The sequence below is a fragment of the Lytechinus variegatus genome, chromosome 12 (genome assembly GCF_018143015.1).
Source record: "Lytechinus variegatus isolate NC3 chromosome 12, Lvar_3.0, whole genome shotgun sequence".
NCBI lineage: Eukaryota > Metazoa > Echinodermata > Echinoidea > Temnopleuroida > Toxopneustidae > Lytechinus > Lytechinus variegatus.
In genome coordinates this window covers 10371519-10384820 of record NC_054751.1, presented here as the reverse complement: position 1 = coordinate 10384820, position 13302 = coordinate 10371519, and the positions used below count along the sequence as shown (strand labels likewise).

The following is a 13302-nucleotide window of genomic DNA, read 5'->3' as shown; positions in this document are numbered from 1 at the left end:
CTGAAAATAACCTGCATTTCATGAATACAGGAAAAAATGAATGGCCTCTTAGCTCAAAGTTGTAAATATACTATATAAAAATTTGCCATTATGAAAAAACTCCACATGGGGGCATTTCACACAGAGTAAAGTATGACTTAGACTCATACAAGGCACATAATATGTAACACGCAATCTTATTACACAGTACTGTGCGTCCCCTCAGTATGATTTGACCAATGCGGTGACGCCTTGTATGCCACACAAAAGTGAGGATAATGAGAATCTAAGTCACAATTAACTCTTTTGGAAACGATCCTCCAGATATTAAACAAATATATCAGGCTTTGAGAAAGTATAGTGGAATTATTTATCCAAGGTTGGTCTGGCAAGTACTATTTTTCCCAAGGGGCGCAGCCCCGAGGGAAACATAGTAGCTTTGCCAGTCCAAACGAGGATTAATAATACCCACTATGCTTTCGAATTAAACGCCTGATATATTTGTTTTATATCCTACTTTTAATAACTTATAACCAAAATCTATGTGCAGAGCTTGCAAAGTCCGGTTACTTGAGTTGAATTACCCACTTTTCTCTGAGCAATCGCGCTCAGCGGAACGCAGATTAGTGCCTGCGCCGACGCATCGCTGGACTTGCCCGGGAGAGAGAGCGAGATGGCCGGTACGCCTGAGAGATTAGCTAGATATCCAGTTTTGTGAAATAATGACGTCAGACCTCGATATATCCAAAAATATATCGAGGTCTGACATCACGCAACATTATAGTTGAAATATATTCGGTCACATGATGCTACTTGAACCAATCACAATACAGGATTTACTCAATGTAGGATATAACATAAAATGTTGAATATGGTATAGAATTCCAACATCTGCAAGTCAATTTCAGCTACGGGCACCTAAATGTGAGTAGACTGGACTCTGGCTTTTTACAACCACAACAAAATATTTACTCAACACAAGTACAGGGTTTGTTCATTATTTTTATCAGCAGCTTATATTTACAAAATAACATTGTGGTTTCTTTCACAGGAACATGCTTCATCTTACAAAAAAAATGTGAGTAGAAAGTAACTTTATACAATATACATTTGACAGTCATGATTCTTCTAGTATTTGACACAAATAACAGAAAAAATAATATGGAATATGGACAAAAATATTACTATTAATGGAAAACAAACATTTTGGAACAAGTTAGGTTGTGTGAAAAAAAGAAAAATCTGTAAGATTTTGGTGAAGGTTTGTGATAAAATGGACAAGTTACTGAGCATTTGAATGTCCAAAATACTAATGATACGGAGATTGTCACATTGGTAATATAATGCAACCAAGATGTGCATTGTCACACAAACAACTTTCCCTTTTGAAGGTGAAAAATACACAAAACAAACTCTATTTCGCTCACTCTAATGAGAGTACGAACTCTATAGATTTTGTGAAGCTTGTATTACATTTCCTCTCTCAAAAAAAGAAAACCTATTAACTGGAAGACTTAACCCTTACAGCGGGGGGGGGGGGAGGGAAACACCCCCTCCTAAGATCTGAGCCGTTGATCACGTGACGTGACAAAAAATTGTCACGCACATCATCCATGATATAACCTTCATGATTAAATTGTCAATTTGAATTATTCAATTATGCTAATTAATGCATCAAATCACAAATTGACTGTTAATATTAAAATATAGCCCTCAAAACTGCTAGAATTTGGTCTGGACACTCTCCTTACAATTATTATCAAATGTATATTCAAGAAATGGCAATATCAAGTTTTTTCTTATGTATTTTACTGCTTGTTTAATTTCTTATGCATTTCTTTGGTTTTTTTACTTTATGGTTTTCATTGTTGTTTTTATGGAAATCATCAGCAACACTTTTTCAGTCATAAATAATATAAAATACATTACTTTTAATCAGTACAAATAAAATGATGATATATTTATGAATTTTGGCTACATCCAGAATTTGCATTGGATTTGTACATGAAATCATGTTTTTAATATTGGGTCTGACATGCACTTACAAAATTCTAAATAACTTCAGAACGGCGTAACCCTGCATTAAAAAAAGTTAAAGTTGCGCAAGATTTGGAAGGAAAAAAGATCTTTTCATGTTACAGATTTATCGTAAAAATGTTGGGGAGGGGGTCTGTTTTTGCCCCCCCCACCCCTGGGAAGGATAGAGTTAATAAAAGAAACCTTTTTATTTCATTTAAATGAAAAGAAAGACATCAGAATGATTGGAAGGGCTGTATTCTTCTCTCATACTTGATAACTCGGCCTTTCAAACAAAATTATTATGAAATGGGAATTGTGCTGCCATTAAAAACTTTTACTGTATTACACTTCTTTGGTGGTGCCATATTGGTTACACTTTATGAGTGAATTGGGTGACCTAGTTTATTATGAGGCAAGGTTCATCCCATCCTTAGTGTAGTTTTGGAAGTTTATTGTCAACATTCCTATATGCATGTTTCAGGAAAAGTCATTCCAATAGTGTCTGGTCATATGATCATGATGCAATTTCATAACCTAACGCATCAAGACTTTGATCTAAGAGTTGCAGTGACGACTCCCTAAGACGCGAGAGAACTTGTTTCAATTCAGGCTTGCTGAACACCTGCAATGGGTGAAAATAGATGTATAGAAAAGAAAAGAATAGAGGAGAAAACATTTAATTTCATCCAAATATCAACAATTAAAAATTCTTCTCTTCTCTAGGGCAAATGCTTTAAATGCTATTATGGTCATAATAACACAAATGCAGCTAAAATGGACATGACAGTAACTATTACAGTAACTTCGCCATCCAATGGCAACTTTCATGGAATCCTTGATTTTGATTGGCTGCTTAGCATTGTTACCATGGTAGTTACCATTGAGTGGCAACGTTACCGTAATAATAACTTTTATGTGCTTTATAAACAACATTTTACAGTCACTTCAAGACAATTTCCTCCATTGTCTAAAATCACAACCAAGGGCACGTTTCACAAAGGACTTACATGTACATTTGCACGGCAACTTTGTCATTATGACAACTTCCATGGTAACAGGGCTAAACAGCCGATTATAATCAAGGTAACCATGGTAGTTACCATAACTGTAAACCATTATGAAATGGGCCCATGATTGTTATTTCAGGGCCCCATTGCACAAAGGTTACTATTATGGTGACTTTGTCATCCAATGGTAACTTGAATGGAATCCTTGATTCTGATTGGCTGTTGATCAGCATTACCATGGTAGTTACAATAATAGTAACTTTTATGCAACAGGGCCCTGATTGTTGAGGAATTTGTGGTAAAAACCATTTATAAGGTAACAGAGTTAAGTAGCCAGTCAAAATGAAGAGTTCCATGTTAGCTACAACATTGGCAAAGTGACAATGAATGTAAACCTTTATAATTATCTGCTTTTTTATAGCAGTTGATATTACATCAGAACGACATCTCTAAGCGCTACACAGATATATCATTACCCCGGTCATCGGATCCTGGCATGCCTGCACACAATGTATGTACTTTCTCCACTCCCTGGGGAGCATTCCAACAAAGATTTCCAAGACTACATTGCCAAGCATACTACATATGCTTATGAAGACGTAACCCTGATTCAAATTCAACTGACCTTATAAAGCTGGTGCTGCTCCGATGCGACAACGTCAGCCAGAATCAGGCAATCCTTGTACTGGTGTGTGGAATGAAGAACGGAGTGCAGGAGAAGGCACATCCTCGGCAGGCACAGCTCTCGTAACCTCTGCATCTGACTTACACGAACCTCATCAACTTCTTCCTCATCGTCATCCTAAGGAAAAAAAACAAGTAATCCTTTAATGCACGCAATTGATTCAATGCATCAACCATAACAAGTATCAGAAAAGATTTCATAAATGTTACCCTTTTATATAAATATGTACAATCAACCTACCATGAGTCAAATATTCGCCGAAGTCAAGGCCATTTTTGTTTAACTCTTCAAGCGTTACGTTCGCATTATTGCACATCCGTAGGCGTGTTTCGTTCGCATTTTTGCACAACCACACATTTCCCATAGACGTCCCCTGTCCCATTGTTTTTCGAACAATTGCACGTCCCGGAGCGAGTGCGACATTAGTTTAGCGTTCGACGGATTATCGCAGTTTACAAATTACAGAATCGCTGAGTTTTCACCAAAAATCAATACATCCTGATCACAGCCAGGAAGTTCATTGAAAAAGGAGAGGATAAAATCAATAAAACCCTCCTCACAAACAATACCATGGCCAGGTTTATTGCTAGGAGTCTGTGACTCATGGCACGAATGTGAATGAGACCCTAAAATAATGCAACACACAGGGGGTTTACAGGTGAACGCATGAAGAGTTAAATCAGATGATGCAAAGCAGTGAACCTACAAAACCTCTTAATTCAAATTTATCCCAAGTGATATTTCTGTGGTCCCAAAATATGTGACTTAGGCAAAATAACCAGTATGCTTATGTACATTTGAAAAAGGAACCTTCAAGGAGATGAAATTGAAGACAATTACCATAAATCCAATATCACATCAATTACCACTAATGGTAAATGAGAAAATACAGGCAGCTCTTTAGTTAATATTCTAAGTTTCAAATAGTAAAACAATTGAAACATTAAAAAAAAAAATTGACAATCTGTGACCTCTGGCAAAATGAAGTAAAATCCATAAAAGGGTTCATGCTTACGAAAGTCTGGTCGACCATCCATCCCCCGTCCACAAAGAGAAGCACATTGTACATGGTATCGGATACACCCTTGGTGAGTGCTAGTACACTCTGTTCCCATCTCTCTAATTCCATCTAGAAAATACAATCAAACAAAGTTTTAAAAATATTGTAAAGAGTCACTTTTCTATTTAATTTTTCATTCTCCTTGGGCTTTAGCACTTTACAGAGTAGACTTGGTGCTTTACAAGTCATATTAATTGCCATCATCATCATCATCATCATCATCATCATCATCCTCATCATCATCACCACCACCACCACCACCACCACCACCATCATCATCGCCACCATTATCATCATCACCATCACCATCATCATCATCATCGTCTTTGCCATCATCATCATTGCCTTCATCATCATCATCATCATGACCATCATCATGACCATTATCATCATCATTAAGAAGCTATATCCTGTAGACCTTACTATTTTTATTGATTTTCATAATCAATCAAAATAGTAATGAAAATGTGATACTTGTATTGTCAATTTGACGACTGAAAGATGAAAGGACTTTAAAGGTCAAGTCCACCCCAACAAAAAAGTTGACTTGAATAAAAAGAGAAAACTCAAAAATTTTCTTCAAAATTGGATGTTATATAAACAAGGTATGACATTTTGAAATTACTCTTATTTTTCCACAACAGTGATATGAAAATGAGAAAACATAATTGATGTCAATCACTTTATTATTTTTTTTTTTGCAGATTTTGACAATAATAAAACTCTTTGTACCACAATGTGGTCGCAACAATGGTTAAGTGCACTGGATACGGCAGGATAGAACTGAAGTTTTGTGTGGAGAAAATTTAATATTTCACATCATAAAACACAAACTAAAAAAAATTTGAGTGGGTGACATCATCCGTTCCCTCATTTGCACACCAACCAGGATGTGCATATAACTGTATTGTGAAATGATGCAAAAATTTAAAATATAATTACTTTCTTATGTTACATCAGATTTGAATTTTTGCTTATTTGATTTTTTTTTCTTGTTATTCAGATCATTTTTTGTGAGGGTAGATTTGCCCATTAAATAATTCCTTGATGCGAATGACTGAAGATGATTTTGACGAACCTCGTATTCTTTGTGCTCGTGTTCGTAGCGTACTCTGTCATGAAAGTTAGCATCCTCTGGTAGGGAAGGAGGACTTGGCTTCTTATTGTGGTAGTGAGCGAACCAATCATTGTAAGCATCCAAGGCATCCTAAACAAAAGTTTCGTTTTGAAAATAAGGTTTTTTTCACAAAGCTGGAATTCACAAAGGTTTCACAACATGGTACATAACTATGGACAATTCAGATTTCTTGTATTATTGCACTTCATTCAAGCATGAATTTAGCCCCCTTTGACAAAAGCGTGCATCCACATTTGGACTTTCCTTAGTGTATGAGGTGAAATAAGGGTAATTGTGTACACAAATCTGCATAGTCTATACTACTGGTTCAATTGAATCCGCTTTTGTGAATTCAAGCTGAATTCTTAATGATTGCACTTCAATTCCTAGAATTCTGTGGTCATTGATACATCACTCCATCAAATCAAGGACTATATAACACATATGATACAATCAATATGATGCATTGATCCTCACTATCAGGTCCCTCTGAAAGGTCACAAACCATCAGTCCTCTTGTTGCTTCACAACAAGCATATATGTTCTCCTAACAGTCAAGTGAAGCAACCACCACTGATATCAAATATGAAATTTCTACTACAAAATGGAATAAAATAACTGGTTCCAATGAGACTATTACAATCAAGTAGTGAGATAACTACTACACATATGCCATAATAATACTCAATTACTTATCAGTACTTATCAGTATTCAAAACATCATTATAATATAAATATACGAGTATTACAGTTCAAGACATGCTTCAATACAATACTATATTACTTATAATAAATATTCAATAATAATAAATATTCAAGACATCGCACTCAAAAAAATTCAATCATAAATTGTTATACAAGATATTACATACATTCTCCCCTACCGGGGGGTATTCCACATGAAATTAACAGAACAGTGCTCTCACCAGATAGGCTTTGATGCAGAGATATTCTCTGATAGCATTAGCATCCTGCACAGGAGGTGGAACAGATCCAGCCATGGCCCTCCAATTCCTGAGGATCACATCAATAGAGTCTTCTGGAAGCTTCTTGAAGACTTCCCTGGCAGCATCATGCTTCTTAGTGGCTGCAGGTGAGATGGAAACATTAATGATGTATAACGCTAGGATATTTGAAAGAAGATCATTCATTGGCATACATGAGACTACCACAGGTTTAAAGGTTAAATTGAGATATGAATGAATAATGTAGCATGGAAAGTTGATAGAGAATCATTTACTGGCATACATGTACATGGTTAGTATAGTCAGGTCTGCATAAATTCTAATTAAATAATCACTTGAGCTGAAGCAGCTTTCAGACCTGCTTATGAAGAACATGGCATCAACCTCTTCTTTGTTGATTTTTTTTTATTAAACAGATATCTCAAATACCAATAAATTGACTTTGGCAGAGTTTCTCTTTCTTTTATAATCCTTGTATAAGCATCATTGATTTATATCAAGGGCAATGCTGCAGGCAAAACACTTTCATATCAACAGTGGCTTCTTCCTGATAACAATCCTTATAACACTCATATTTTAAGTTTGACTTTTACAATTAGGAAAAAAAAACCAAAGAATCAAGTTTATGTTGGGATCTGCTCACCGAGGAAAGCTCTGATGATGGCATTGCATTGTTTGACGGCTTCAGCTCTCTGTGACGGATCAAACACTAACCAATCTATGGCCTCAATCTTTCGGCGATCCTCCTGAAACATCAAGAACAAAATCATTACCATTACATTTTCCTCCTAACAGCTTTTTCTCAACAACCCAACACAAGGTCACATCGTGTCTAGCACTAGCCTTATCTCAAGTTCAGTGTTTAAGTATGGTGTTAGTACTTGCCCCAGCAACAAACTAACTTTTAACACAAAACTTGAAAGCACCCTTTACACTCACCTGAGATGTTGCTGCTTCCAGTGCCGCCGTGTGTATGATATCTGCACCCGGCTCCTCATCTTCTTTAAATCTCAGAGTCTCTACAACCTTCTTGGTGATCGCTGCTACATCCAACCCTGCCAAATACAATCACAAAAAGCTTTTTTCGCTAGTTGCTCCTCATCTTTGGGATTCTCTACCAATCCAACTTCACAATTGTAACAACATTGAGACCCTCAAATTTGAACCAAAGATTCATCTATTCCAGCAACTGCATGAATAATTATGTGACATAATGGAGAGCTGAAGCCTTTGAATGTTCTTTACAGATAGATGGCGCTATACAAATGTTGTTGATCATCATCCTCATCATCACCACCACCACCACCACCACCACCACCATCATCATCATCACCACCACCACCACCATCATCATCATCACCACCACCATCATCATCACCATCACCATCATCATCATCACCACCACCACCACCATCATCATCATCACCACCACCATCATCATCACCATCATCATCATCACCACCACCATCATCATCATCATCATCATCACCACCACCACCATCATCATCATTACCACCACCATCATCATCACCATCACCATCATCATCATCATCATCATCATCATCATCATCATCACCATCACCATCATCATCATCATCATCATCATCACCACCACCATCATCATCATCATCATCATCACCACCACCATCATCATCCTCATCATCATCATCATCATCATCACCATCATCATCATCATCACCAGAGCTGCCAACCAGAAAAGGAACATTTCAGTATTTTTGAAGCTGAAAAATCAGTATTTCGGTGAGGAAATCAGTATTTTAAAAAAATACCATAGGACCACACATGCTACTGAAACTTAAGAAATCAATATTTTACATGAAACTATCAGTATTATTCTCATTTTTCAGTACTAAATACTGAAAATCAGTACTACTTGGCAACTCTGCATCACCATCATCATCATCATCATCATCATCATCATCACCACCACCATCATCACCATCATCATCATCATCATCACCATCACCATCATCATCATCATCATCACCATCATCATCATCACCATCATCATCATCATCATCATCACCATCATCATCATCATCATCATCATCATCATCATCATCACCATCATCATCATCATTATTGTATTGCACTAATTCTCTTCATTGCATATGGCCGAATGATTTTAGTGCCTTGTCATTCAAACACCAAGGGCAATTGCTATGGCTAAATTTCCTCTGTTTCATTTTCTTTTGGGGCGTTATCATAGACATTTGAGTTTGCTAGGCTTGCCATTTTCCTGTTGTGTGCTATGATCCTGGGTTATTTTACGCCTTGTAATATACCTACCTGCATCTTCAGCTAGTTGTAAGCAGTACTGCCTCTGTTCCTTGGCATGGATACCTGCGAAAAAAGAGAGACAAAATACATGAAAAATAGTTATGAAGATGGATGAAAATTGGGAGTGGTGGAAAAAACAGTAGCTTAAACAGGAAAATCAATAAAACACTAGATATAATGACAAACAATAATTGAAAAAGAGTTAAAATTAGGATATGGTTTGCAGAAACACCGTGAACTGAAGAGGTTCATTCTTTTGGTAAATAACAAAAAATAACTGAAAAGACCATTATAATTTCCAACATGTCCTGGTTCATGACAAATCATGATACCTGGTGTCAAGACCTGACAAGGCAGCTAGATGTCAGTAAGAGTATCTGTGGATAAACTTCCAGTAAATTCTCAAGTTGCCCCTCCATGTGTTGAATACTTGCCTTAGTCAAAGCAATTATTAGACCATGTTATGCAAAATGTGCATTATATACCTCTCAGTGAAAAATCTTCTACAAACAGATATCTATGGTTCTGTTTGATTCATCTTGGGCAAAGTAGCGTGTACCTGTACTAATGATGGCCTTTACATCAATAAAATGAAATTTTCTTACCTTCCAGAAACTTTGCGTACCACATGACCTGGAGATCAGGGGGAAGTTGTGCAACATATATAGCAACCAGCTCAGTCTTCTCTTCGGAAATCAGATCCTGAATTTATGGTATAACAGAAAAGCAAAACAATGGAAGTATTGGATATAAAAGTGAGTGATGATTATGACAACAAAATTGTGGGCTTTCTATCACAAATTATTGTCATATATTTATTATACAGTGCGTATCAAAAAAAGTTTACACTTTGAAAAAGTCCTGTAAAATTATACATTTGTAATATCCTGAAGATTTTTACACATTTTTACAGTGGTACAGATCCATTTAAGCAAATGACCATATAACTGTCGAAAAATATTTCCGGTTGAGTGAGCACCACTTGCTTTTGAACAGTTAGTGAAAAATGATTTGTGCAGAACTTACAAATAGTTATGCGAATAAAAGTAGACCTTAATCAAGAAGAACATGTGGAATTTAGCTAGTAAAATTAATTTGAAGATATATTTTACCTTTTTAAACTTGTTTCCTTGCCCAAAACACTTTGAAGTGTGCATTGCACCCCACCCCACTCCCCCACACACCGAGGCCATCATGACGATATTCGATTTAGACTGAATTGTGATTTACATGAAATGGCTTAGGATTGATTTTCATTTTCTTTATCATTGTCAAGCTTGGGAAAAGCGCGGAGAAACAAGTATTAAATGAAAATGAAATGTAAACCCACTTTAAATGATAACAAGTGGAATGCCTCTGGCCGTCTCACCTGCATCACGCGATTCAACATAGCAGCAGTGCTTACTTTGAAAACTACTAGAACTCACACGAGATGTTCAGTGAAACTTGGTTACTCTTATTTCCACGTTTTATGAACTAGACCAATACACTTACAGAGATAGGATGGTAATTCAACAAATAACCCCAATGTGGCAAAAGTTCATTGATCTCACATGACCTTTGACCTTGATCATGTGACCTGAAACTTGCACAGGATATTCAGTGATACATGATCACTCTTATGACCAAGTTTCAAAAGTCAGATCAATAAACTTGCAAAGTTATGATGGTAATTCAACAGATACCCCCATTATGGCCAAAGTTCATTGACCTTTGACCTTGGTCATGTGACCTAAAATGCGCACAGGATGTTCAGTGATACTTGATTACTCTTATGTCCAAGTTTTATGAACTAGACCAACATACTTCCAAAGTTATGATGGTAATTCAACAAATACCCCCAATTCGGCCAAAGTTCATTGACCCTAAATGACCTTTGACCTTGATCATGTGACCTGAAACTTGCACAGGATGTTCAGTGATACTTGATTACTATTATGTCTAAGTTTCATGAATCAGATCCAAAAACTTTTAAAGTTTTGATTGTAATTCGACAGATACCCCCAAATCGGCCAAAGTTCATTGACCCTAAATGACCTTTGACCTTGGTCATGTGACGTGAGACTCATGCAGGATGTTTGGTGATACTTGATTAACCTTATGTCCAAGTTTAATGAACTAGGTCCATATATTTTCTAAGTTATGACATTTCAAAAACTTAACCTCAGGTTAAGATTTTGATGTTGATTCCCCCAACATGGTCTAAGTTAATTGACCCTAAATGACCTTTGACCTTGGTCATGTGACATGAAACTCTAATAGGATGTTCAGTAATACTTGCTCAACCTTACGGCCAAGTTTCATGAACTAGGTCCATATCCTTTCTAAGTTATGTCATTTCAAAAACTTAACCTTAGGTTAAGATTTGATGTTCATGCCGCCGCCACCGTCGGAAAAGCGGCGCCTATAGTCTCTCTCTGCTATGCAAGTGAGACAAAAACTTAGTGACAAAATGCTGGAGATGTCTGATATAAAATTTTTGGGAAGAAGCAGGCAAGAGGATAGGAAACACACACACAGAACTGGGTTAAAGATGGAGAAGGGGAAGGAGGGAAGAAGAGGGTCATTCCATGCCAATTCACCCAATGAAAGTGCAATTTTGCACCCGACCCTTTCGGAATTCGTTGTAAATTGGTATACATAAAATTCACCATGGCCCACGCACAAAACAAAAAAAATTAGTCAAATCCTTCCATCGGTTCTCGCGCTACAGCCCGTCCTTTTCTCCATGTTTTGACAAAAATGGGCGTGACCTTCAACTTTCAATGGCCATTGCGTCGTAACGTGTTGACCGATTTTCACGAAACTGGTAACATTTAATAGGAAATTCAGAGAGGAATCCAAAACATGCATCAAATAATGTATTGGAGGGATTTATAAGGTCGTGACCCTTGACCTTTACTTTGACCCCGGACAAATAATTTAATTATGTTAATTATTTATATGATATTGACAAAATATGTTAAAACCAATGATGATATTTTATTTCTTCACCTTTAAAAACTCTTCCTAAGATATCATGAAATTTCACTCTAGTCCCACATACTGATATTCATGTTAGTAAATGTTCACCAGTTACATGATTTCTTCCAAACTTTAAGTCACAGTATGCAAACACATGATAAGAAATTAAGCTCATCAGTTCAGAAATAAAACATTAAACATTTATGCTCATGAATAGGTATCTGTTTAGGCATTTTTATGTTCAGCAATATATATCATATATATATATATATTCTTGTTAGTAAAGTGTTTACTTTTATCATCAAATTGTTGAGTATATGCTTATTTAAGGCTCCCATAATATATATATATATATATATATGATATATATTGCTGAACATAAAAATGCCTAAACAGATACCTATTCATGAGCATAAATGTTTAATGTTTTATTTCTGAACTGATGAGCTTAATTTATTTTCATGTGTTTGCATACTGTGACTTAGATTAGAAGAAATCATGTAACTTTTGAACACTTTACTAACATGAATATCAGTATGTGGGATTAGAGTGAAATTTCATGGTTTCTTTGAGTTTTTAAAGGTGAAGAAATAAAATATCATCATTGGTTTTAACATATTTTGTCAATATCATACAAATAATCAACATACATGAAAATCAAGTAAAAAAATTATTTGTCCGGGGTCAAATTCAAGGTCAAAGTAAAGGTCAAGGGTCATTACCTTATGACATTATTTGATGCATGTTTTGGATTCCTCTCTGAATTTCCTATTACCGGTAAATGGAACCAGTTTCGTGAAAATTGGTCTCCACGTTACGACGCAATGGCCATTGAAAGTTGAAGGTCACGCCCATTTTTGTCAAAACAAGGAGAAAAGGACGGGCTGTAGCGCGAGAACCGACGGACCGATTTGATTAATTTTTTTTGTTTTGTGCGTGGGCCATGGTGAATTTTATGTGTACCAATTTACAATGAATTCTGAGACGGTCAGGTGCAACCAATGGGTGAATCCAGATGGAATGACCCAAGACAGGGATATGGAGAAACAAAAACAGGATGTGGAGAGGATGGTGGGGGAGGGATGAGGAAAATGGTCATTACAAGAGGGAAAAGAATAAGAAAAGGAAGAAGAGGAGAATGTGTTGCTGTTGTTTTGATTTGTAATATTATCAACAAGCTTATTATCCGGCTTTTATCAACATGT

General features: G+C 36.3%; 1 protein-coding gene across 3 annotated transcripts in view; it reads right to left on the bottom strand.

Annotated features, from left to right (window-relative positions):
- Positions 1-961: 961 nt before the first annotated feature.
- Positions 962-13302, bottom strand: part of LOC121424875 (nuclear pore complex protein Nup107-like) — a 33001-nt gene continuing 20660 nt past the window's right edge. For all 3 annotated transcript variants that reach the window (XM_041620717.1, XM_041620719.1, XM_041620718.1), the window contains exons 16-24: positions 9739-9835; positions 9143-9196; positions 7772-7887; positions 7476-7578; positions 6794-6954; positions 5829-5957; positions 4706-4819; positions 3631-3807; positions 962-2620 (exon numbers count right to left, since the gene is read on the bottom strand). In XM_041620717.1, coding sequence (XP_041476651.1) covers positions 2513-2620; positions 3631-3807; positions 4706-4819; positions 5829-5957; positions 6794-6954; positions 7476-7578; positions 7772-7887; positions 9143-9196; positions 9739-9835 — 1059 coding nt within the window. In that variant the 3' untranslated portion in view covers positions 962-2512. The remainder of the gene's footprint in view (positions 2621-3630; positions 3808-4705; positions 4820-5828; positions 5958-6793; positions 6955-7475; positions 7579-7771; positions 7888-9142; positions 9197-9738; positions 9836-13302) is intronic.